The following is a 25,718-nucleotide window of genomic DNA, read 5'->3' as shown; positions in this document are numbered from 1 at the left end:
CTGTTTTAGTTGAGATAGGAATATTCTAGCATGTTTTCTTGTCTTTTTTTTTTTTAAGAAAAATAAATGGGAAATGTTTTCAATTAAGTGTTGCTCACAGTTTATTGCTTGCAAAAGTATCTGTGCGAAATATTGAAATCCTTTGTTCTGGAAAGCCAATCCTTGAATGTGAATTATTTGAAATATATATATGCATGTGTTTTTGGAATTAGACTGTTGAGAATGTTTTTGGTAAACTGTTTGCATGTGTATGGTTACCATGAGTATAATTTAACAGATCTGTCTCCTCTTAACTTAAAAAGTTAACGTTTTTGTGGACTGAGGGTGTACTGTGGACTGTGGCCTGAGGGTGTACCTTTCAGATATTCAATGTATTCTTTTGGATTATTTAGAGTGATAAAAAATGTTGCACCCAAAAGACTCAAGTTGAATCAGGCTGAAGGAAAATTAAAGATTGCTATGGACGGTCTAAGAAAGAAACAAGCGGCACTGAAGGAGGTTCAGGACAAACTGGCTGCACTCCAACAGGCACTGGAATCCAAGAAACAGGAGAAAGCTGACTTGGAAAATCAGGTATATGGTGCAAAAGATGACTGCTGTTGAGTTTTCAGAGAAAGTTATTTCAAATCTTTCTTTTTCTTTCTTTTTTTTTTTTTTTTTCTTTTCCAAATGATATTTTTCCCTTTGACTTTCAGTTTGGTCAGTTGTAAAGCAAGAAAAGGACTCATTTTACAACGTTTTTAGTTCACTACACTGGTCTTGAAGATACGTATGGGCAAAGCCTGGTGAATGCATGCTTCTAAGTAATAAAAAATGTAGATGCTGTGATTTTCCCCCTCATAATAGCACTCCTTTTTATTCCTACTTCTATCTTCTCTGTTGTGAGATGACAAAATTTCAGTGAGTGCTCATTGCCTTGTAGGTGTGTATTTTTAGGGTTCTGAAAGTTTGTTTAAGCCTTCTGAGGCTTTGGTGTTGCCATTGCTGTCTGCTGAATAGCTAATATACATTTAGAAAGACGCAGCCTTTAGAAGACAGGTTTTCAATATATCTTGGTGTTTGTTACAAAAATGAGGCATTTTGTTACAAAAATGAGCGCCTGATTATATTATTGCTAAATATTTGGGGTTTTTTGGGTGTTTGTTTTTCTGTTCTTTTTCAAATATATTTGAAAAGTCTGCTTAAATAAAATCTACCACAGAAACGGAAATGGAGACTATGTATTCATAGATGCTGAAAAAAAAAGAGGAAAAAAAAAAAGGAAAAAATATACCAACTTTCAAGGAAGAAAGGAGCTGTTTATCTTATGACCTGCAGTCATTTCCTTGACTATTAATGTTTTCCATATCATCTAGTAAACTATTATGAATTGCATGTTTGATGATCTTTGATGTTTTTACTTTATTTGGATGAGAACACAACTTTGAAATTTCATGGATTTTGCTGTGCTGTAGAGATACTATGTCACATAGATGGTTTCCTTCTTCAGATACGATGGAAAGATATTTTCTTTTTATTTGATGAATTTATGGAAGCAAACAGCTGCACAGGAAAATAATTTGTAATGCTTTTAATATTTGTAAAATGTCAAGAATGTAGTCACATAATATAATCAGATATAAGTGATCACATCCCATATATCTTTTTTTTTTTCTCCCAAGGTTGACTTATGCAGCAAAAAACTACAGCGAGCAGAACAATTGATTGGAGGTCTTGGGGGTGAGAAAACCCGCTGGAGTGAGACAGCTTTGGAGCTGGGAAGGCAGTACATAAATTTGACTGGAGATATACTTATTTCATCAGGAATTGTAGCTTACCTAGGAGCCTTTACATCCAACTATAGACAAGTAAGATGTAATTGTGTCCCCATGTTTTGTAACATGGGGACAATGTTGTTTTTTTTCTAATGTTCTATTTTCTTCTAAATGTTGCTTTTCTTCTGTTGTAAAATTTATATTTTTTTTAAATTACTTTTTAACAGAACTCATACTGAAGTTGTACTTCAGCATTTTGAGTTTTGCTTGCAAAAATCCTGGAGGAAATTTTTCCCTCATATTGCTGTAAAGTACTTATTATTGTGTAAAGCATAGGGTGCTTTGGTTGCTCTTCTCTCTAAAATAATTGTCAGTGACTTTACACATCCTAAATGTGTAAAAATTTTCCTTCAAATAATAGAGAATTAGTGTCTATTTCTGCAGCAGCACAAATAAGCAAGTTTACAAAGCTCAGTAATTCTATATAGGAAGAGACAAAAGCTGCAACAGGCTGAAATCACAGCAAGTTTGTGCCTGTAGCAATTGATGAAAAAGAATGGAAGTTCCATATAGAAAAGAACTTTAAATGGCAACTAGTTGTAGATTTTCTCTGTAGTTTATAATTGTAGCTATCTCATCACTGTGCTAACACATATTGAGTTGGTACCTCTCTGAGGTGGATGGCATAACTGCTTCTGTGAACTTGCTCATTTCTTGTGCTCTAATGATTGTTTTCCTTTAGTTCTCCTTGCCCAAGATGCTTCTTTAATCTTACGTGCAGTGTTCATATAGGCTTGAGATGGAAAATGCTATTGGGATTACATATTTAAAGGTATCCATCTTCATTTTAGAATGACACACCTTGCACACTTTTGTAGAAGGAGCAGTTGACACTGTGAGTTAGTCTGATACAGAGAACAGTGAAGAGCAACTCTAAGATGGTTGAGCCGGGCCCAATATATATATATGATACATAGCTGTTGGCTAGGTCCTAACTAGGGCTTGTTTTTGGATGACTTGCAAGTTGAATATGAAGAATATAGATTTATTATTAGAATATGTGTTCTATGTATTCTTCTAGTAGAGAAGAATAGTAATGAAAAGACCAATAAGCTCATACTAAGGTGCTGAACAAATAACCTGTTTTCATATATAGAAATCACACGCAAAAATATTTTAGAAACCTTTTTTGTTCTTATACATAAGCACGACTTATTTGCCTCTGAACATATAGTGATCCTTATATGTAGCAATTGGTATAGGAGGAAATTAAAACATAGATTTCTTCATGGATGTTGAAAATTTCTGTATCAACAGAACGTCAGTTAATGTTTATTATCTCCTTAACTAGATGCAAACTAGAGAGTGGGCATTGCTATGTAAAACAAAAGACATTCCTTGTTCGGATGATTTTTCCTTAACCCATACCTTGGGAGAACCAGTGAAAATCAGAGCTTGGAATATTGCTGGATTACCCTCTGACACGTTTTCTATTGATAATGGCATCATTACCTCGTAAGTAACTTTTTTCTTCACTGTGAATATTTTTTCTTGGATATCTTAAAAGGAAGTGTTTTTCTAAGAATACTAGATTACATTGGCTGTCTTAAATGCTTGACTGTTCTCTTGATCTAGACTTTTAGAAGTAAATTAATTTTTGAATTCTCACATCTGCCTGCTTAGAAGTTTGTTTAAAAATTATATTTGAAGAAGTTTGATGAAAATAAAAGTTGTATGTGTGTGTTCCTCCTTAAAAACAGGGATGAAAAGGTAGATGTATCTGAATCTGCTTAAATAAATCCTTAATTGTTAAAATCCTTATACAAAATTAAAAATCTCTTTAGTAGAAAATTCCATAAATTTGCTGTAAAATGCAAGTTATATATATTATGTCTGTATTAAAGCTGCTCAGAATTTCCAAATTAACAAAATGATCTTATATTTTGAAGTTGTAAAATGAAATTACATTAAACTGCTAGAATGTTTATTATCAGTACCTTCTTTGAAAGAAGAATGTCACATTTTGTTACAGTATTATTACATCTTCTGGTAAATTCAACAAGGATGTTACCCCAGGATATAGATATATCTACTGGGATTTCATATTTACTTGACTTTGTTTTAATTGCAAAAGGAAATAAATTGTTTTACTGCTTTAACATATACCTTTGAAGAACTTAAATTCAGTCTTGAAAGTCTGTAATCATTTTTTTCCCTTCAGTAATGCAAGAAGATGGCCTCTGATGATAGATCCCCAGGGTCAAGCAAATAAATGGATAAAAAATATGGAAAAGGCCAATAGCTTGCATATAATCAAACTCAGCGACCCTGAATTTGTAAGAACACTGGAAAACTGCATTCAGTTTGGCACTCCTGGTAAGTTATTAAATAATGAATCGTAAGATACAGAAGAACCTGGAGAGGGCACAATTAACTAAAAAAATAATGCATCTCCAATGAATGTCAAATGTTCGCGTAACTGAGGAAAACAGAACATTGTTTTTCTTTTCCAGTCAAATTAAAACTGTCGTCTCCACCCCAGGTTGTAAAATCCTTCACAGCACAATCTAGTAATTGCTGATTTAATTTGTGTCTTGGAATTGTTATGAGGCTTGCCATTTCTGTTTTAATGTCATAATTTTTTTTTTGCCTAAAAAGTGATGTTATTTTAATTTTGCTTTTCAAGATGTGTATAAATTATGAGACTGCAAGACTCTGATTACTTAATAATGATTCTTTTATTCAGTACGGTAGTCTTTTGACAAGTCTTGCAGTACTCACAAAAAGAAATAAGTTAATTAAGAATATAGTTAGAGTTTTTCTTTGGATAACTGGAATACAAGACTAATTGACTATTTATTTATTCAATAGCTTATTATTTATTCTCCATTATTTCTCTCACAGGTTTGAGAATCTCATAGGCTTACAGTGAAAACAAAAGTAGAGTTAACCACCCAAAATGCCTCTGGCATATGGCATTCAATTTGCAATTAGGTCCCTTGTAAAAAAAAAAAAAAAAAAAAAATCTAACATAAAACTGCCGTTCTATATCCATATTAATGATGGCAGTTCTAATTGCTTGGTTTCAATTTGGTATAATATTATAAAAAGAAAATTAAAGGTACATTTCTCTCATTCATTTCTGTTGAACACTCTAAGAAACTCTAGCCTTATTTCTAGATATTTGTAGATTAGTTTTTGTATAGTTTCTATATAAGTATATGTACATATACTTACATGTAAGTAACTGTCATTAAGTACTATAAACACAAAGAAAATTGTCCTAATCTCATTGTCATATTCAAGTGCTGCTGGAGAATGTTGGAGAAGAGTTGGATCCCATCCTGGAGCCACTTCTGCTCAAGCAGACGTTCAAGCAGTCGGGCAGTATATGCATTCGCCTCGGGGACTCCACCATTGAGTATGCTCAGGACTTCCGCTTCTATATCACAACGAAGCTGAGAAATCCACATTATCTTCCTGAAACATCTGTTAAGGTGAGCATTTTGAAAATGAACGTGCCACTCTGCTTTAGTTTTAAAAGGATTCCTCAACTCTGCTGAGAGGAACTTCCTGGCATTTCCCTGCCAATGCTGTTCTTCCTTTGACGAAGTGTGGAAAACTAGTGTCATCTGGAAGTGATGATGTTTTCAAGTCATATATTTCACCTTACAATAGTGTCATTCACTTGTACTGTGAGATATTGAAAACTTACTTTCTAAATTTTAATACTCTTCCCAGTCTATATCTCCTGATGCTATTTAGTCGCTTTTCTAAAAAAACATTTATAGAGAATGGTAGCTACCTCACAGGCAAACTCTACATTAGGCTTTTAGATTAAGTATTTTCATCACTGTCATCAAGACAAATTCAGTTTGGAGATACTTTGTACTCTTAACTGAATGCGATGCTCAAGGTGAGTTTCATTTGAAAAGCAAGTCAATGGACATCTCTACACTCCAAAATCACCCAAATCTCCAGTCAGTGTTACTTAGTCAATTTTTTAAACTTTCTTCAGTTAAAAAGTACATTCATCAAACTACTTTCTAGCTTTCTACAGGCTAGAAATGTCTTCCTGCCTTTATTCATCTGAAATACTGTATATTTTTGCCACTTGCTCACTAGACCTTTTGGCATTTTCTGAATCAGTTACACATACTCTATCATGGCATGAGAATTACTTTAAAGACTAAAGCCTTTTTTCGGACACTATTGTTTTCTAATAAAAGAAAAAAAAAAAAAGAGAGAGAGGACATGATCCTGTCCCGTTGAATACAAATATTCTAGTAATAACAACATAAATTGCATGTGAGCAAGACTATTCAAAGGACAAAATATATGTGGCGGAGGCAGTAATAATATTATGTATTACCATTTATTTTATGAGAACAGCAAAACTTTTATAGGTGAAAAGTTTACAAATACCATAAAATGTGCTCTATCTGATCTGTATCCATATTTTCTATAATAGTGTGTCAGCATCCCATTTTCAGTAGATGCAACAATCCTGGAAAGCAAAAAAAAACTAAATTTATTACAGATTTTATAGATTTTTAATTCATAGAAAGGTTTTGCTGCTCTCACTGTGAAGGCTATTTAATGCTGATACCAAATCAGGAGGTCCATCTTCTATATGTAAAATTACTACTTGGCATTTTATGCACAAATCACTCCGAGAAGGCATTTTACATGTAGATTTTTACAGTAATTTTGAGGAAAAGGGTGAAAGACCATCGTTCTTGTCACAGCTCCGACAGCTTTGACAGGGCTTTTTAACATCATATAGTTAACGTTTTTGGTTAATCTTGTAATTAGCTTTCTAATACATGATCTTAAACCCTTACCTTCATTCATTTCCTCTCAAATTTTGGTTCAACATTTTACATGATACTATACAATTCTCCTCATCTTGGAAAAGAAGAAAAATTTTAATAGACTCTTGTCATAATTGTGTAATTATGTGTAAATCAAAACTTTTTTTTTTCTCTTTCAGGTGACATTACTGAATTTCATGATAACTTCAGAAGGAATGCAAGATCAGCTTCTTGGAATTGTAGTTGCAAGAGAAAGGCCAGATCTTGAAGAAGAAAAACAAGCTCTCATCTTACAAGGGGCTGAGAATAAAAGGTATCAAAATAACTCCCCTTGCTAATGATAAAATTAGATTGCAGTTACTGGAAATATAAATCACAGGAAATGCATTTCAGAGACTTTTTCTAATTATTTCTTGGAGATATAGTGAATATTTAACAAGATTCTGATTTATGAGAGTTCTTATTTATAAGAGCCCAAATGTAGGCAGTTATTTAGGCTAATAAAGGCTGATTTTTGGATGCATGCTCCTAATCATCTTCCTATTCTTCATGGCTTTTTTTCCCTTGACCTGATTTCTCAATTCTGAAAATATTAGAAAACCCTTAAAGAGCAGAATTTGGGGCTCGTGTAATTGCAAAATGTAATTCTTGATTCCATGCCATTAATTCTTGATTCCCTTATGCATCCCTTTCATGATGTTGCTGTAACGTGACTTGCTGTCTTCACAAGTTTTGATCAGAGATTAATGGATGTGTTTTAAGAAGTCTTCATTTTGTGCCAGATTTGCATTGACTATATATGCAAAGGGCATCTTTTCCCGTAGGCCAATGAATGAAATATGCTTTATTAGATGTTGTTTAGCACTTTATCCCTTTGCATTTAGATGAACCCATTTCATCTTCAGCATAATGCCTGAAATTGGCTAAATTTTTCAGAAAATTTAAGTGATTTTTTTTTTTAACGAGAAAGTCTTAAGAGAGTTTCATAACATGAATAAAATTTACACATCCTATATTGTGTTCATTTATGGAGACTAGCAGAAATCTTCTGCATATTCACATGTGAAACCTTTCTTTTAGGCAACTCAAGGAAATAGAAGACAAGATTTTAGAAGTTCTTTCAGCTTCAGAAGGAAACATTTTGGAGGATGAAACTGCTATTAAGATATTGTCTTCCTCCAAAGCTCTGGCTAATGAGATTTCTGAAAAGCAAGCTGTAGCTGAAGAGACAGAGAAGAAGATTGACGCCACCCGCTTGGGCTACCATCCTATCGCGGTCCACTCATCTATCTTGTTCTTCTCTATTGCTGATCTAGCCAACATTGAGCCTATGTACCAGTATTCCCTGATGTGGTTTATTAACCTTTTTGTCATGTCTATAGATAATTCAGAGAAATCTGAAGTTTTACAGAGAAGGTAAGAATGATAACTTAATGCACTTAATGATGTGTATTGCTTACTGACATATGTCCTAAGTGTGTTGTCCCAGGCTTTGCATTTTGAAATATTATTTCTGTACACGAATCTGTGAGATACTTGGCTGGAATGCTATTTAATCACAGAAACAAAATGATTCAATGAATTACAAGTGCAATATCGGCTGCTATTTCTATTTAGCTATTGCTACCTCAAAAGCCCCGTGTGAAATTACAAAATCCTACACAGATAAAAATGGCCCAGTCCCTTGATTTTCACCCTGCATGTCATCTAGTGATGACTTTGTATGTCTTCAGAAAGCAGGCAGTATTTGTTTCCTCATATTTCAGGTGTGATAGGAGGAAGTCTTTGGACAAAGACCCTTGACTGTACCTAGAAAGGGCAAGGCAGCATTTTTTATCCAAACAGGTTCTGGATTCAGTTTGATTACTGTCTTGTAACTAGGCTCTTCCAGCTTGTTCATGAGAACAGGAGGAACTTTGCAATCATTAACGATCTTGTTTGGTCACCTAATTGCAAAAACGCTCTTGTAAGCTAATGATGCTATTGGTGAACTAGCCACAAAAGATTGAGTATTTTTGATCATGTTTTCCTCTCACTTAGTGGTTAAACCTGGGAATTTGTCACTCATTAATGGCCTGATTCAGCAAAGTATTCAAATAATTGCTTGTGTAAAAATTAATTTTACTGGGGTTACTCACCCAGTCGTTAAACAGGTGAACAAACAAGTGTTTAACTACTTGCATCTTCAACCAAAGAGCAGAAGATGGGAAAGAAATTTCGTTCTCCAGTTTTAGTTAATATTGCAAACAGCAATTGCTCACTTACCTGTTACTGTTCATGTCTTCTTTAAGCACAAGTTAGTTGTAGTACAGCGTAAGGTAGCACTAAATGCATGCAGTATATGCATGCATGACAGAAGACCATAGCTAGTTTTTCGTTCAAATTTAGTCAAGGTCTGTGCAATCTACATCTACCATAATTACTAAAAATAAGATTTTAAGTCAGAGTGAGGTTATATATTATTATCTTATTGGTAAAAGATTGCATTGAGTTCATAACTACTGAGTTATTAAGCTCAAAAGATTAAGCTCAGACATAAATACTTAGTGGTAATATCTTTGATAAAAATAAATCTTATTTTTAATTTCTCTAAATATCCCTGCACAGCCCTGTGCCTTAATCAAAACAAATGGTAAATAAAAAAATGATTTTCATTTAATTTTAAAATTAAAATTTTCTGTCAGCAGCCGTGTGAAGATACAAGAGCTTAATCTCAGCTGACAGTATGTGTTGCCAGGGAATGATTGGTATAAGCCTGTTTTGATAGTTCTGCCCACTGAAAGCAGAGGAAGACAGACCCAACAGGGCAGAGAAAATGTCCCCGATAATAATTCACCTAAGACTCTTTATCTTTGGCTACCTCCACTAGTCAGTCCTTCCTTAGTAAAATATCCTGTGCTGAAAATTGTACATTTTTTTCTTAATCAGGAAGATCTAAATGGTTTGTAATAGGTTTACTAAGTGTACAGACTTTGAAATGTTGTTAATTTTTTTGACACTTGTAGGTTGAAGATCCTCAAGGATCATTTTACTTACTCGCTTTATGTCAATGTCTGTCGCTCACTCTTTGAAAAGGACAAGCTGCTCTTCTCTTTTTGTCTAACTGTGAATCTCCTGAAATATGAAAGATTGGTAAGAAAAAAAATGGTAGATAAACATTAGATGGCATGTACAAGCTATCAGTAACAACATTGCATAGGATAAAAAAATTATATGTGATTATAATATACTTTAAGCTGTAATTCTATGCTATTTAATTTTCATTTTAATAAGAAGCTATAAGTGATTAAAGAGATTCTTTAGAATAAATATTAAAAAAACAGGCGTGGTGAAACTATACTAAATGATGCTAATAGTTTATCTGATCTTGTAATTAAGCTTATATTAGGATTTTTTTTTTAAATTGATACTGAAATATATCCATGTTAATGATATCAATGGTCTCCTGAACAGTATTTCTAGCTGTAGTGAGATTGGTTATCTCAGATTTAACATATATTAGCATTATAGAATTTATTTCATTAGGGAATTCATTAGAAATGAATAATTTCTAGAGCTGACAATAATAGTCATTGGACACTCTAGTCCCCTATTTCTAGGGATTTTGATTTACAAATATACGCCATCAAATACATTTGGAGATAAAGGACATTAAGAAATAAATGCAAGCTGCTAGGGACTGATACATTTTTTCATCTCTAGACAGAAATAAAGGTTTATCTGAAAATCTAGTTAGTATTGCTTATGTCTCAATTTAGGGATAAGGATGAATTTTAAAATTCATTCATGACTTTTTTTTTCAGTTGCATAAGTTAGTGCTTAACTGAAAAGCAGACACCAAATGTTTTGGAATTTAGTATTTATATAAAAGCTTTTTCAATAAATCTAAGAATAAAGTATAAGAGTATTAACTCCCTACAAAAAGCACCAAGCCCATCAGATTTTATTTATTTAATCCTGAGAGGGGTGTCTGTCTTTGTAGATTGATGAGAATGAGTGGAAATTCCTCTTGACCGGTGGGATTGGTTTGGACAATCCTTTTTCCAATCCTTGTACCTGGCTTCCTCCACAATCATGGGATGAAATTTGCCGACTAGAAGACTTGGCACACTTCAAAAACATTCGCAAGGATTTCATGCAACTCAAGGATGGATGGAAATTGGTCTATGACAGCTTGGTATGTTAACATTCCTGCCTTCATAAGTTAGTTAATGCATACCAAACACTTAGAGAAAAAGAAAGTGTTGTTACGATATTTTACTGTGTATTTTAATGTAAATAGTGTGCATAGTGGCAGATAACTGCCAATTTTTCAGGTAGCTTGTGAAGAACAACTTGAATTCTGATGGAAGGGAAAAAAAAAAAGCACAATAAGGTGATAGTGGAAAATGCTAAACTTAAGATAACCACTGTGGCTTTATCAGTCTGTGCATTTTTCACCTTACTTGGAAAATGCCTTTTTGTGTTATTACATGTCTCTGCTCTCCTGGACAGGGTGGGATGGGTGCATGAAAAGGTAAAAGCCAAGAGAGTCTCATAGAGGAAGCAGAATAGGAGTCAGGAGGCCTGTGTCCCTTTCCTGACTGTCAGTGTCCTGATGCTGACTTGCTCTTGCATAAATAACTTGATCGCTGTTTCCAATTTAAGCTCTTTAGATTAGTTTTACTCTGCAATTATGCAAATGTTTCAGCTTTACTCTATTATATTTTTAATTTGCACTCCTCCAACTGCTTCCTGCTATGAAAAGCTACCTATGCTTACCATTACACAGGCTTTCTGAACAACACAAGCTGAAAAGTAAAGTTTTCCTGCTTTGATACTTGCATCATATCTCACTGTAGTTACTCTCAGTATTTGGGTAAAACTGTCTGCTTTCTTATGTCTATCAGATAGACTAGTTCTCTGTCTGATGAAAAATCATTAGTTTTCAAAGGACACAGGATCTCTTCAAAAATTCACCCTTCCAAACTGTTTACACATGTACCTCAAACATTTAATTACTGTTTATTAATTGGATGCGTCAAGGAATTGGTTTCTACATTAACAAGTGAACTTAAATGATCCCAAAGCTACTGGCCTTGTCACAGAGAAATGAGCACTACACCGTGATGCAACTTAGGTGTAAATGTTGCACTTAAGACTCCTCATGGGTTCTTACTTGGCTTATTCTTACCAACCTTGCATGCTTTTAGCTTAACTGTTCAACTGCTGCTACCAAGAGCATTCTGAGGTACCTCTTCTCCCATTTGTTAATAGAAAGATATACAGCATTCCAGACTCCAGTCTGGAATTAGGCACCTAGAACCAGGCTCCAGCTACCCCTGTGCTCCCTTGTGTTTTGATCTGCTAAATAAAAATTGTTCAGCATGCAAGTTCTGCAGCTCTGGCTGCATGTAGCTGAGGAGAACTCCCTGCAAGCAGGTCTGGGGTAGCTCCCAGGGCACTCTAACATCCCATTCCAGAAAGGGCCCTACAACTGGTGCTCTGCTCCATTTGAGTAAGAAACCACACTTGTAATAGAGGCCAGTTATAGCCTGAGGTTACTGGTCCATTTTTTTGACTTGCCTTTGCAATTCTTGTGACATCTGACATCCTAATTCTACACTATCACTGAAAGAGGGAAGTAAAGCATGTTTTCTTCCATCCTATCCCTCTTCCACTTTCTTCCTAAAGTTTGTGTTTACAGATTGTTTAAAAAAAAAAAATACAATTGACTCTACCTAGGAAGCACATGAGGATTCAAAGATATGTTTAAAGGTGGGGGTTTTTTTTGGGGGGAGGGGGTGGGGACAGGAGGGAAGGGCATGAAGGGGAAGGGGGCATGATGGGCATGAGAAGGTAGAACTGAACATGTAAATGCATTTCCCACAGATTTAGAAAAAAACAGATGAATATATTTAGTTAAAAAGCCTTCCCTTAAAGCATTTATCTCCATTTTTAGGATCCTCCACATGAAGATTTTCCTGGGGAGTGGCAAGAGCTGGGCGAATTCCAAAGGATGCTTATCATTCGCTGCCTGAGGCCTGACAAAGTACGTACAAAACTTCCCACTTCCTCACCTTTTCCTGCCTTTCTTACAAGCCAAATGAGTTTGTAAGTATTCATTTATTCATTAGTCTATTGACATTTTAGTGTCTCTTAATAAAAAGGAATTAACAAGCAACTTATGAACATCCTGAACACAAACAGAAAATATTGCATATTTTAATAAGGTTTTTAAAGTGATTTTTACTATGGTTACCTAAGGTATAATGCTGTCAAGTAATAAGAAAGAAACATTTAGTTTTAAATGAAAGAGTAGACCTTCAGGTCTTTTTCAGATGTCATTGTATACACAGAAGTCCCCAGAGCTCTTGCTCTTCAAGACTGCCTTATATTCCTTCTAACTTTCTCTGTACAGCTGCTATTGGTTTGTGTAATTTTTTTTCTTCTTCAAATGAGCTTTATTATCTATGATAACATGCAGCTGATCCAGGAAGATAATTTAATCGTAAGCAGGAGTATGGATAATATAAGTACTTACAGTAACAAATCCTTTCAATAAGTTCAATAGGTGAAGCAGAACTGTTTAGCTTTGTCTTCAAGATTTACTGCTAGACAGGTTCAATCTAGACCACAATGAGTTGTTACAGTTATTTCAAATATTTATTCAGAAGTCAAACTATAAAACAAGAAAAAATTCATTAGACATTTTCATATAGTCATAATGTAGTGGCTAATGTGGACTAACAGCAGTCCCATAGTCACACTACACAGTGATGGGCAAGAGCAGTATAAACAGTTATGTCCTCTGTTACAGGCAGTCTATAAAATTGTTTAGAGAAGAAATCCTTAGACAACTTTTTAGCTATGGTTAGTACTCAGATAATATGAATGCTTTTACCATATAGAGAAGAGATAAGGCTTTAGAGTCAGACTTCACACTTCTGGATTTGTTGGCTGATAACAAGAACTTTCAGAAGTTGGGGCAGGTGGCTCAACAAGGAAATCTGTTGGCATCTGGGATGGGTACTGATGTTTGGAGACAAAGTTATCCACAAGACGCTTCCTAGTTGCAGCTACTTCTTCTTCAAAAGAGTTGATTATGCTGCTGCCAATCTTGCACTTAAAGCAAAGCAAAAAGATTGAGACTCTCAATTGAACTTTTTACCTCATAGTTAAAGTACATGCAAACCTAGATCTTCAGAGACCTCTTGATCCACCTTTAACCCTGGATTAGAGGTCTGCTCCTGCCTATGGCCAGCAATTCCAGTCTGAATGCTGCCTAGTTAGCCATCATATGCAAGCCTCATTGAAGAAGTTCTTCCACCTACCTTACCAGTAGCATTCTGGTCAGAAACTATTTTGAGGCTATACTTTCATTTTTAAAATAAGTCGTGACATCATTCTTTACCTACATTTTAAATCTAATTAGGGATGGAGGCTTTGGGTTTATTTCCTTTTGTGTGCAGGTACTGGGTCTCACTTCTCAAAAAAAATGCATGAGTATTCCAAGGCAGCAGCATGTTCTGGGTCAATCTTAGCTATTGGCATCCTTGGGTTGGCAAAGGGGAAGCTGTCATTTCAAAGTCTCTTAATTCTTTACTTAAATAAGGAATATTTTTAGCCCAGGCCCTTAATTGCTCTAAATCATTTGCTGATCGGACATAGTAAGTAAACATCACCACCTTCTTATTCCTCAGTTCACCTTATGCTGCTCCCACTGTGGTATGTGGTTCCATTTACAGATATTAAGTACATTCTGTAGGGAACTTAACTACTTAACCTTGACATCCAACCAGAAGGTGGTTATTTCCACCTGAACAATACCCACAAAATAGAGACCCCATGTGTGCAAAGTTGCCCAGGAGCTAGTGTGCAGCACTGAGAACTAAGAGGCAGACTGATCAGAGTCCCATCAGGGGCTCCTTGTGGGACACCCTATTCTCACAATAACTATTTTTCAGATGAGAGGTCAAATATCACAGAATACTAGTTGAAGCAGCTCAGCTGCAGGCTCATGGATATCACCATGAGATACCATGCATGAAATCCCCAAGCAGAGAGCAGTACAGCTGAAGAACTGTTAAACATTGTAAATGGGCTAGAAAGTTTGACAGCTTAATTGAACAGCTTTTATATGTAAGGCTTTGGACACGTGAAGCAATAAAAGATGGACTAATGACTAAGTTTAGTCTGGTCTGGTTTTGTTGCCCTCACATGTTGATCCCCTTCTAGGGGTAGGGAGATAGGGAGGACACCTAGGTATATTTGATATTTTCTTCTGTAACAAGTCATTGAACCTTTCTAAAGGAATTAGGTTTTCTTTCAGAAGTTACGGCAATAGACTAGATGTTCACAAGTTGTTAGGTACAGAATTTTTAGCTAATAATGCACATGAATCCGATTTCAGAACCTTCTAGCCTGTCCCCATTCCTTACTGCTAATGCACACAAATGAGGGCAGAGCCCCCAGTTACATTCTAGTCTCACACCTTAGATTGCACTTGTTTGGTGAATACTTACAAGGAAAGTTCTCAGCCGTGACATCTCCAGCATGTAGAACTCCTCCATGGTCAGGTCATCAAAGGGCTTGGTAAGGGATAAAAAGCCACATTTCTGACGCTTGGAGTGTTCCACCCTGCAACATAAGCTCAAATTAAGAACATACATCTAAACCTTCCATGTATATTTAAAGAGATAAAGAAAACAGGACTCTTCATTAGGGGTACAGTCTGTCAGTAGAAAAGGTATTAGCAGAAGACAGATGAAACACTTCAGTGAGTATTTCATATGCTAACTAGTTGTATTAGTTGCAATCTGGAAAGAAAACCAGGATTATGGAGGGGGAGTCTGTAGTGCTATGGGGAACTTTCCTGATCTGTTAAAGCAAAAACATTCTCTGCAGAGGCAAAGCCAACCTCAAGGAGCTGTATAGAATGTATTTAATGAGTTCTGATGCATTTCAAGCTTAACGGGTAAGATAAGTTTTCCTTAGACTTGCTTTTTAAACTGCTATGGAGAAGTTAGTTGTTGTATAATCAGTAAGGGACATAGTCCCAGAAACCTGGGTGTTGTTCTGTCCCTACTTACCATGGGTCATCATCTGGCTCCCAGCCCTCCAGCTCTATCAAGCAGAAGAAGCACTTGACCACATCAGGTTCACTGGCACTTGGACAGTGGACAAAGCCTGCCCGGGCCATCTGCAGGGGACAGTTGACGAGGTCAGGGCACTTAGCACAGCACCCACACCATGCCCTTCCCCACAGTGTCTATCAGCACCATCAGGCCACGAAGAAGTTGTAACTGAGAGCTGTGAGCTGCTAAACAAGCATCAAATAGAGGCACAAGAAACAGCTGCAAGCAGCAAACAGTGGTTTGCATAGTTGCACTATCCACAGGCAGCTGCAGTAGCTTTCTTCCAGCAGGTAAAATCTGTCCTTTATTTGCCAAGTGGCATTTGCACAAGCCTTCCCTATCAAAACACTGCATCTGCAACAGCCAGAGCTTCAAAGACTGTTTCCTGAGGGAACAAAATAGCCTAAGAGCTGCAGAAGACTCTTCAATATAAGTTAGGCACATAAAGTATTATAATTTCTACATTTTCCTGTTACTTTTATTGATTGCTAGAAATAGCTTAAGACTATCACATACAGTCAAAAGCCTAGAAGGGTGGGGGAAAAACTACCCCAATTCACAGCTTCAATTATATCAATTCACATCTCCTTGAGTAATTTTAACACCTTTGTTCATCTGAGATCCACCTATCCAACTTCCAGGTTGCATCCAAATGAGAAGTGTTATAGTTTGCTGGGTCAAAGACTAGAAACATAAATATTAATTTACTTACATTTTATGTAATGTTTATTTCTGAATTTTAAGTAATAACAACCCTGACATACTGGCCTTTCTGCTCAGAGAGTCCTTACATCACCTAACGTAAGCACATCTCTAAATTGGAAGTTGCAAGCAGAAAAAGAACGCATAATGCACAAAGGTAACTTTGAAGCAATAAAGAAGAAAAAAAAGAAGAGTAACTCTATTCAATGTTACAGCTAGACTACTGACATGGACATACAGAAATCATTCATTCTGCTGCAGTATCTCAAAGCAAAAAATAAAAGAAAGGAAAAACACTCTTTTTAATGAATATGAGTTATCAGAAGCTCCTAGCTGTTCTTAAACATGAACATATTTAACAGCAACTCCACACAACCACAGACGTAGAACAAAAAAAATCAGAACTACTCCTTTTCAGACTTACATTCTCTGGAGTACATTTACAGTTCTCTGCAAAAGGCCACTTCGTGAAGGTTTTAAGGCGGTTCTCATACTCATACATGTCCTTAAAATCAGTCAGAAGCTTAGCAGATGCAGCCAGCTCCTCCAACAGCCCCTCCATCTCCAAGGCCACCACAGCTCTTCCCCCTCCCTGCTCGCAGTTTATAGCCCTGCACTGAGTGGCCACGAGTTGCACCTGGGAGCTGAGAGGTGGGAGGTGGGTGAAAACCACCCGTGTGACCAGGAGCAGGAGCCCCTGGGCTGTGCCATGGAATTAGTCACAGCAGGTATTTATTAACCCACCCTAATGCCATCTAGAAGCTACAAGTTTTTATAACTGGGAAGCTTAAAGTTAAATATTCAATGTGAATTTAGCAATGTTTCATGTGTTGAATTCATGCAATAAATATTTTTCATGTAAGGTATTACAAGCATTTTACTCTGAGTGGGATCAAGATATCATTTCTGTTTCAGCACTTTCTGTGTTCCCTACACTTCTTTGAGGTGGGAATAAATAAAAATATTAGGTTAGTAAATAATAAATATTATAATTAGTAAGAAAATCTATAAAATATTCTGGAGTATGTCTTAAATTCTAAGAGTTCAGAAGCAGAATAGGAGAAAGATGTGCATAAGTATTTATAGATCCCAGACTTTACGCTGTCTTCATACAAATTGTCTCTCACTTTGCTTCAGTAGGAAGCAGTGCACAGAAGCTGCTCAAGTTCTCTAACCTAAGATCTTTTGGGAAAGGCAGTTGATTGCTAAACCTGAAATTCTCTCCATAAAACACATGGATCATATGCAGGAAAAAAAATCCAGTGTGGTTCACCAACCCCTCAGCCTGCCCAGATGTGCTGCCTGAAAGGACATCAAGGGCTGTTTGTCTTGAATGTCTTTCTTCAGCCATTTTGCAGCATCGTCCATTACAGCAGCTATTTTTGTTGTTATATAATGAGCTATTCTTGGCATATATATATTAAAATGTTCAGAGTAATGTGTTCTAATGCTGTTGTAAGAGTGGGCTATTTTAATTTTTTTTTTTTTTTTTAGATAATACCAATGGTGCAGGAATTTATCATTCACAACCTGGGTCGTCCGTTCATTGAGCCGCCTCCGTTCGACCTGTCCAAAGCGTTTGCCGATAGTCACTCGTGTGCCCCCCTCATATTTGTGCTGTCTCCCGGTGCAGACCCCATGGCCGCCCTGCTCAAGTTTGCTGATGATCAGGTTATGTTATTTAACATTGTTTTAATAACGTTGCCAAGATTTTTTAAGCTGGATGATGCGTGTGTGTGTATACATCTGTGGGAAGCAAGGACATCGTACTGCAAAATGTGGTAACTAACTGGAACTGGTAAATGTGTTCTAAATTTCATAGTAAGTTCTGAGGAGTCTTATGAACTAGTCAGAATTGTACAGTTCAGAATGAAGTGGAGAAGGAGTTGGAGGTTTCCCCTGGCAGAGGGGGGTTTTAGTCAACTGGACTGACATGAAAGACAGATTTGCTCTGTGATTTAAAATGTACTGCACATTAGCTGTGAACTGCTGTACCAGAGGCTTTGATGTGCGCTAGTCCTAACATGCTTTATATGTGCAGGGATATGGTGGTGCGAAGCTCAGCTCTCTCTCACTTGGTCAAGGCCAAGGCCCAATAGCCATGAAAATGATAGAGAAGGCAGTAAAAGAAGGAACGTGGATAGTTCTGCAAAATTGCCATCTGGCAACGTCATGGATGCCAATCCTGGAAAGAGTCTGTGAGGTAAAAATAGCATTTTCTTCTTACAAACACTGTGGGTATGGCAGAGCCATCAGGTAGCTGAAACCAAACAGCTCAACATACTTCATGATTATGCAGGGGGCATCATCACAGCTTGGTTCTTGTTCCTTCTATCTACTGGAGTGAAAAACTCAGGAACATTGTGGGTCTTGCCCATTCTGTGGTGAAAGTCCCATCCACCGCAGCAGCCCTCAGAGCCTTCTTCCAGTATCTGCTATTGCAGCAACTGGTGCTCTGAGGAATTCTGCACTTGTACAACCACAGGTCATACTGGTGTATTTTCCCACTTGAGAAAAAAAAAAAAAAAGAAGTCTCCTTTAAGATGAGAAGTTGAAGTGTATGTTCATGTCTCCCAATCGCTTGTTTTATTTGTGTTTCAGGAGTTAAACCCTGATACGACCCATCCCGATTTCCGGATCTGGCTCACCAGTTACCCATCTCCGAATTTCCCAGTGTCTGTGCTTCAGAACGGGGTGAAAATGACTAACGAAGCACCAAAAGGTTTACGGGCAAATATAATCCGTTCCTACCTGATGGATCCAATTTCTGATCCGGACTTTTTCAACAGCTGCAAGAAGCCGGTTAGTGATGTTGCGCCAGCGCGGATACCGGGGTCGTGGGAAACCTGCTGGCAGTGAAGCAAATTTTATTAATATTTTAGTTTTGTTTTACTGAGTCATCTTCATCTGAGATTTTGTGTTAATGATACAGCTTTCTAGTTATTTTCCTTTTTTTTTTTTTTTCTTAACAAGTGATTTCCCATTACAAATCTGAATAGGTTTCAGCCCCAGGAGGCTGGGGACTCCTGTTGTGGAATATCCCCTGACCTGCATGCTGTTCTGGTGTGTATTTAATCTGTAACATAAAAATATTCCCATCGCAGAATTGAGAAGGCCAACTGATAGCATGACTCACAAGTAAATGCTTCCCCTCCACATGTTTTAAGTAACCCAGGAAAGCAGTAACTTGTCATAATTAGATTTAAGTACTCAGTCATATCCAATTGAAAAAAAAGGCTTTTTTTTTTTGTATTTTTCACTTCACATAATTAAATAGTGCAGTGTTAACAGTATTTTACAACAGGAGAGTGTAAAAAAAAATGGGAACATAATCTCTTACACGCATGGGTGTAACTATCACAGATTTAAGACTAAAATTATTTTGTGGGTTCTTACTGGCTTAAGAGAACATTCAAAATCACTGCTGGTGCCCAGGCTCAGGGTCAGCGCACTCCTACAAGAAAGAAGTTAAGTAAGTGGGGAGGAGAACCGTATGGATGGGCAAGGAGCTGCTGGGCAAACTTAATGAGGAAAAGAGCACATACAGCATGTGGAAGAAAGGCCAGGCCACATGGGAAGGATATAGGAGCATTGTCAGAGAATGCAGGGATGCAACGAGGAAGGCCAAGGGATCCAAGACATCCAAGACATTCAAGAGATGTCAGGGACAACAGGAATGGCTTATATAAATATATCATCAGCAGGAGGAAGTCTAGGGAAAATGTTGGTCTGCTGCTGAATGGGGAGGGTGCCTTGGTGACGGAGGATGCCGAGAAGGCAGTTACTAAATGCTGCCTTTGCCTCTGTCTTTACTGCTAAGGCTGGTCCCTCTAAACTACAGAGCTCAGGTGAAAGAGAGTTAAAGAGGAAGACCTGCCACTGGTCGAGGAGGATTGGGTTAGGGATCTCTTAGGCAAACTGGGCACCCACAAATCTTTGGGCCCACTGCAGTCTACAAAAAAAGGCCAAAGGGAGGAGCTGGGCAACTACAGACCGATCAGCATCACCTCCGTCCCTGGAAAGGTGATGGAGCAGCTCATCCAAGAGAACATCTCTAGGCACGTGAAGGAGAAGGAGGTGATCAGGAGTAGTCAGGATGGATTCACCAAGGGGAAGTCATGTCTGACGAACCTAAGAGTCTTCTACAATGGGATGACTGGCCAGCTGGACGAGGGCAGAGCCATGCATGTTGTCTACCTTGACTTCAGCAAGGCTTTTGACACCGTCTCCTATAATATTCTCATAGGAAAGATCCAGTGTGGCCTGGACGGGTGGACAATGAGGTAGATTGAGGACTGGCTGGATGGCAGAGCTCAGAGGGTAGTGACAAATGGGGCCGAGTCCAGTTGGAGGCCTGTGGTGCCCCCAGGGGTCAGTGCTGAGCCTGGTGCTGTTCAATTTGTTCATCAATGACCTGGACGAGGGCACTGAGGGCACCCTGAGCAAGTTTGCAGATGACACCAAGCTGGATGGAGTGGCCGACACTCCGGAGGGCTGTGCTGCCATCCAGAGGGACCTGGACAGGTTGGAGAGTTGGGCAGAGAGGAACCTCATGAGGTTCAACAAGGACAAGGGCAGGGTCCTGCACCTGGGGAGGAATAACCCCAGGCACCAGCACAGATTAGGGGTGGACCTGCTGGAGAGCAGCTCCACGGAGAGGGACCTGGGAGTCCTGAACGACACCAAGTTACCCACGGGGCAGCAGGGCCCTCGTGGCCGAGGAGGCCAATGGGCTCCCGGCTGCATGAGGAGGACGTTGGCAGCAGGGCAGGGAGGGGATCCTGCCCCTCTGCTCAGCTCTGGGGAGGCCAAACCTGGAGCACTGGGGGCAGCTCTGGGCTCCCCAGCACAGGAGGGACGTGGAGCTGCTAGACAGGGGCCAGCGCAGAGCGACAGGGATGATGAAGGGAATGGAGCAGCTCTCGTGTGAGGAGAGACTGAGCGAGCTGGGCCTGTTCAGCCTGGAGAAGAGAAGCCTGAGAGGGGATCTGATCAATATGTACAGATACCTGAGGGGAGAATGTAGGGCGGAAGGGGCCCAACTCTTCTCAGTGGTGGCCAGTGACAGGACAAGGGGCAATGGGTACAAGCTGAAACCCAGGCAGTTCCATCTCCATGTGAGGAGGAACTTCTTTGCTGTGAGGGTGCCCGAGCCCTGGCCCAGGCTGCCCAGGGAGGCTGTGGTGGCTCCTGCTCTGGAGGTCTTCCCAACCTACCTGCATGCAACCGGGTGCCCCGTGCTCTGAGTGTCCCTGCTGTAGCAGGGACAGAGCAGCGCCACACGGGGCGTGACATGGGAGAGCCGGGCTGATTAACATACAGGTGAATAATTAACTTTGTGCTTGGCTTCCAGGCCGAGTTCAAGACCCTGCTCTACGGCCTCTGCTTCTTCCACGCGCTGGTACAGGAACGGCGCAAGTTCGGGCCGCTTGGCTGGAACATCGCCTACGAGTTCAACGAGACGGACCTGCGCATCAGCGTGCAGCAGCTGCAGCTCTTCCTCAACCAGTACGAGGTAGTGCCCTGTGGCCACGGAGCAGCCCCAACACGGCCTAGGGTTCGCGTGGGCCGCTGGGGCACGCAGCAGAAACCACATTTTAGGAATTTGCTTCCTTCGTGGTTTGTTCCATACGATAATCTCTTCCCTGAAAGTCCCTGGCTTGAGAGCGTGGGTGCTGGAGATGCTGCTCTATGCTAGGTGTCCTGCTGGAGCAGGGGGGTTGGACTAGATGATCTCTAGATCCAGCCTTAAGGATTCTGTGATTTGTAAGTTGTAATATATCAAACACTTAATATATTGTATAACTGTGATTTACTTGATGCTAGGGATAAGACCATGGAGAGATTGATTGACCTTTCTGTATTTGTGTGAGTTTGGCAGATGACTTGTTTGTCTGCAAAGCTAGCCAGGGTGTCATAGCAGGGTTTCTGCAAATTGGTTTTCAGTTTCTTACTATTTCTAGTTCAGTTCATCTTCAAAATTTCTTTAAAAAAAGGAACTACAGATAGTATTGCTGTGAAATTTGTTTACATTGCGTTTATGGGTACATGATCATTCACAAACTAGCTTTCTAGATAGTTAAGGTTTTATTTATGTAAGTATTTTCATATTGTCTAGTCAGTAGGCATTTTTTATTATGTTTTTGTGAGAGAGAGAGAGAGAGTTTAAATGATTTGTATATGGTGGACAGGGTTATCTCTTCAATTTTTAATTCTCCAATTTGCTTTATTAGGTATACTGAGCCCTTAACCAATCCTCAGTATGTCACCAACTGTTGCCTGCAGTTTCAGTAGAGCATTTATCTCGCAGTAGCCATAATGTGTTCTGTCTGTGCCTCCCAGTTAAGTCTCACTTGTCCCGCCCTCGAGCCTCCAGTTGGGGATTTTTCCATCTCCTTTAGCTCTGTGGTAGCCTGGGGGGCTCACTGGAGTGAACATGGCCCTGGCTACTTGTGTGCTTGAAGACTGGCAGTAGCTGCAGAGCTCTAACCATGCACTTGGTTAAAAAGCACCACTAGCCAATCAGGTTTGACTAATTCTGGAAGAGTTTTTGGTGACCCAAGGCTTGGCGATGGGCAGAGGAGTCACTGGCAGCTCTGCAAACTGTTCAGCGTGTGCAGAAGCAGCATTTGGTGACGGGGAGGGCAGGGGCTCAAGCCTAAGGCCCTGGCAGCGCTCAGCCCCAGCGGGGCCCTTTGCAGGAGCTGCCCTTCGACGCCCTCCGCTACATGACGGGCGAGTGTAACTACGGCGGCAGAGTCACAGATGATTGGGACCGGCGCACGCTGCGCAGCATTCTGAACAAGTTCTACTCGACAGAGATCATTACCAACGCGGAGTATAAGTTTGACCCCAGCGGCCTTTATTTCGCCCCTCCTGAAGGAGACGTAAGTAGCTGAGAGTAACCGACTTGGGTTCCTCTTTGAAAAGCAAATAGATCCCACAGCTCCATTGAGAAGTGCCTTGACGCTTCTGCTGTCACTGCTCCCTTTTATTGCTTAGTCCCACATTGTTAGCATTTGTTTCAGTGATCCAACTCCACCCAAAAAAACGGAAGCAAAAAATACCCCCATTACAATGGCTTTGCTGTGTCAGCACCTTGAAAGGGCAGTAGCCACTTGCTCTGGTATCCTGCCCTGTAAGGCAACAACCAGCAGTGATTTAAGCCAAATTAATCCTCTCTTCAGGATAAGGGGATGGACGACAGAAACATGCAAGGTGCCTTCAATCCCCATAGTGTCCCTATCTAGATGCTTTACAGTAGGAACATTGGTAGCATTTTCCTAGAGACAGAGCTTGAGGCCTATTCTGTCTGGTCTGCATCTCATTACAAATCCAGTCTTTTCTTCCCCCTTTTGCTGTTCCCCCCCCCCCCCCGCCAGTACCAAAGCTATATTGAATATACCAAGACTCTTCCGCTGAATCCCTCCCCGGAGATATTTGGAATGAACGCCAATGCTGACATTACAAAGGATCAGTCAGAAACACAGCTGTTATTTGATAATATTCTTCTTACACAGGTATGTAATAAGGCAAAAGGTCTTTACATAATCCCCTACTCCATCTATACATTACTAAGTTCAGGTATTTTTTTTTCCAGTTTTGCTGTACCATGTCCATTCTGATGAAATTACATTTTTTCCAAGACTCCCTTTTCTTTCCCCCACCAAAATAAACCCACATTTTTGTCTATCTGCAGTCCCGAGCATCTGGTGCTGGTGCCAAATCCACAGATGAAATTGTTTTTGAGGTCGCAGGAGACATTCTGAGCAAGCTTCCTTCCAACTTCGACACGGAAGCAGCCATGAGAAGATACCCAACCACTTACACGCAGAGCATGAACACGGTGCTTGTGCAGGAGATGGGCCGCTTCAACAGGTTACTGGAGACAATACGCGACTCCTGCGTGAACATCCAGAAAGCCATAAAAGTGAGTCAAAAAATAACTGGGAACTGAGGGAATTGGTGGGGGTTGTTACTCTCCGTTAGTTTCGAGAGGTCATGGAGAGCAGGGGAGGTGCCGGAGAATCATCAAGGACATTTTTCCCTCACTGCAGCAAACTGTTTATTACTGTGTAAAGCACAGGGTGCTTTGGTTGCTCCTTTTGTCTCTAATTAGTCATTACCAGTGGCTTTACACATCCTAAATGTGTAAATTTTCCTTCAAATAATATAGAATTAGTGTCTATGCGGCAGTACAAATAAGCAAGAGACAAAAGATGCAACAGGCTGGAATCATAGCAAGTTTGTGTCTGTAGGTCCATGTAGAAAAGAACTTTAATTGACAACTAGTTGTAAATTTTTCTCTATAGTTTTCTCTAACTGTATAGTTTTCTCTAAGTGTAGCTGTAGACTACTGGGTACCGATTCTCACTGTGCTAACAAAAATTGTTAGCACTATATATATAGATAGATATAGATATTTTTTCAGTATTCATTTCTAAAAGGGTCTATGGATCTTATTGACCCATAGGATAACTGACTGCTGTGGTTGACTTTTTCCTCTTGTCATTCTTGTTGTCAGGGTGGCTCCAGTACAATTTAGCTAAAAGCTGGTTAAATCTATTGGAAAAAGAATTATCTTTAATTCTTAAAGTGAGGCTATAACAATTCACTGTTATAAGCAAAACGAAGTGTTTAGACATCTTCTTTTCTATATTTCTTTTAGGGTCTAGTAGTGATGTCTGCTGAGCTGGAGGAAGTGGTAAACAGCATTTTGAAAGGCAAAATCCCAGGGCTGTGGATGAGTAAGTCTTATCCGAGCCTCAAGCCCCTGGGCAGCTACGTGAACGACTTCCTCAGTCGCCTGAAGTTCCTGCAGGTGCGAGCATGGCCGGTGGCTGGAGCTCTTTGTTGCTGGTTACTAAGCTCCAAGTTTGGTGACAGTTGCCCAAGTGAGCACACGGACCCGCACTCGCACACGTGCATGAGCACAGGTGTGCACACACAAGCACACACACTCCCACATGTGAACACCCGCAGTTGCATGGTCACTTGCACACGTGTGCACATTCCCATGCACACAGGCGCACACACATGCACAAGGCCACGTATGCAGGTGTGTGCGCACACACATGCACAGGCATACAGGGGCGTGTACACACACACGCATGCAGGCACATACACACATACATACAGTCACATGCTCATGCATCCAGATGCGCGCACACATATGCATATGTGCATGCAGGTATACACACACACATGCATGCATGTATACACATATCTATGCATACGCAATTGCATGTACATGTATGCAGGTGCACACACACATGCAGGTGCACACACATGCCCATGCACGCATATGTAGATGTACATGCATGCAGGTACAC

General features: G+C 39.3%; 2 protein-coding genes across 2 annotated transcripts in view; one reads left to right on the top strand and one right to left on the bottom strand.

Annotated features, from left to right (window-relative positions):
- Positions 1-25,718, top strand: part of DNAH7 (dynein axonemal heavy chain 7) — an 83,905-nt gene that overhangs the window by 55,266 nt on the left and 2,921 nt on the right. The window contains exons 43-60 of the mRNA XM_026048219.1: positions 393-573; positions 1,662-1,847; positions 3,106-3,269; positions 3,976-4,130; positions 5,061-5,251; positions 6,748-6,881; positions 7,649-7,984; positions 9,574-9,700; positions 10,551-10,745; positions 12,510-12,599; positions 17,881-18,057; positions 18,428-18,589; positions 18,988-19,188; positions 21,740-21,901; positions 23,088-23,273; positions 23,769-23,906; positions 24,086-24,316; positions 25,055-25,207. Coding sequence (XP_025904004.1) covers positions 393-573; positions 1,662-1,847; positions 3,106-3,269; positions 3,976-4,130; positions 5,061-5,251; positions 6,748-6,881; positions 7,649-7,984; positions 9,574-9,700; positions 10,551-10,745; positions 12,510-12,599; positions 17,881-18,057; positions 18,428-18,589; positions 18,988-19,188; positions 21,740-21,901; positions 23,088-23,273; positions 23,769-23,906; positions 24,086-24,316; positions 25,055-25,207 — 3,169 coding nt within the window. The remainder of the gene's footprint in view (positions 1-392; positions 574-1,661; positions 1,848-3,105; positions 3,270-3,975; positions 4,131-5,060; positions 5,252-6,747; positions 6,882-7,648; positions 7,985-9,573; positions 9,701-10,550; positions 10,746-12,509; positions 12,600-17,880; positions 18,058-18,427; positions 18,590-18,987; positions 19,189-21,739; positions 21,902-23,087; positions 23,274-23,768; positions 23,907-24,085; positions 24,317-25,054; positions 25,208-25,718) is intronic.
- Positions 13,081-16,948, bottom strand: LOC112954743 (baculoviral IAP repeat-containing protein 5.1-like). Its single transcript, XM_026048008.1, has 4 exons — positions 16,811-16,948; positions 15,640-15,749; positions 15,073-15,187; positions 13,081-13,672 (listed from the first exon to the last, which is right to left on the bottom strand). Exons 1-4 carry the CDS (start codon positions 16,946-16,948, stop codon positions 13,487-13,489), a joined length of 549 nt encoding a protein of 182 aa, XP_025903793.1. The 3' UTR covers positions 13,081-13,486.

Source organism: Nothoprocta perdicaria, unplaced genomic scaffold (assembly GCF_003342845.1).
Source record: "Nothoprocta perdicaria isolate Ctin4 unplaced genomic scaffold, notPer1 scaffold_11, whole genome shotgun sequence".
NCBI lineage: Eukaryota > Metazoa > Chordata > Aves > Tinamiformes > Tinamidae > Nothoprocta > Nothoprocta perdicaria.
This window is presented reverse-complemented; position numbering and strand designations above follow the sequence as displayed.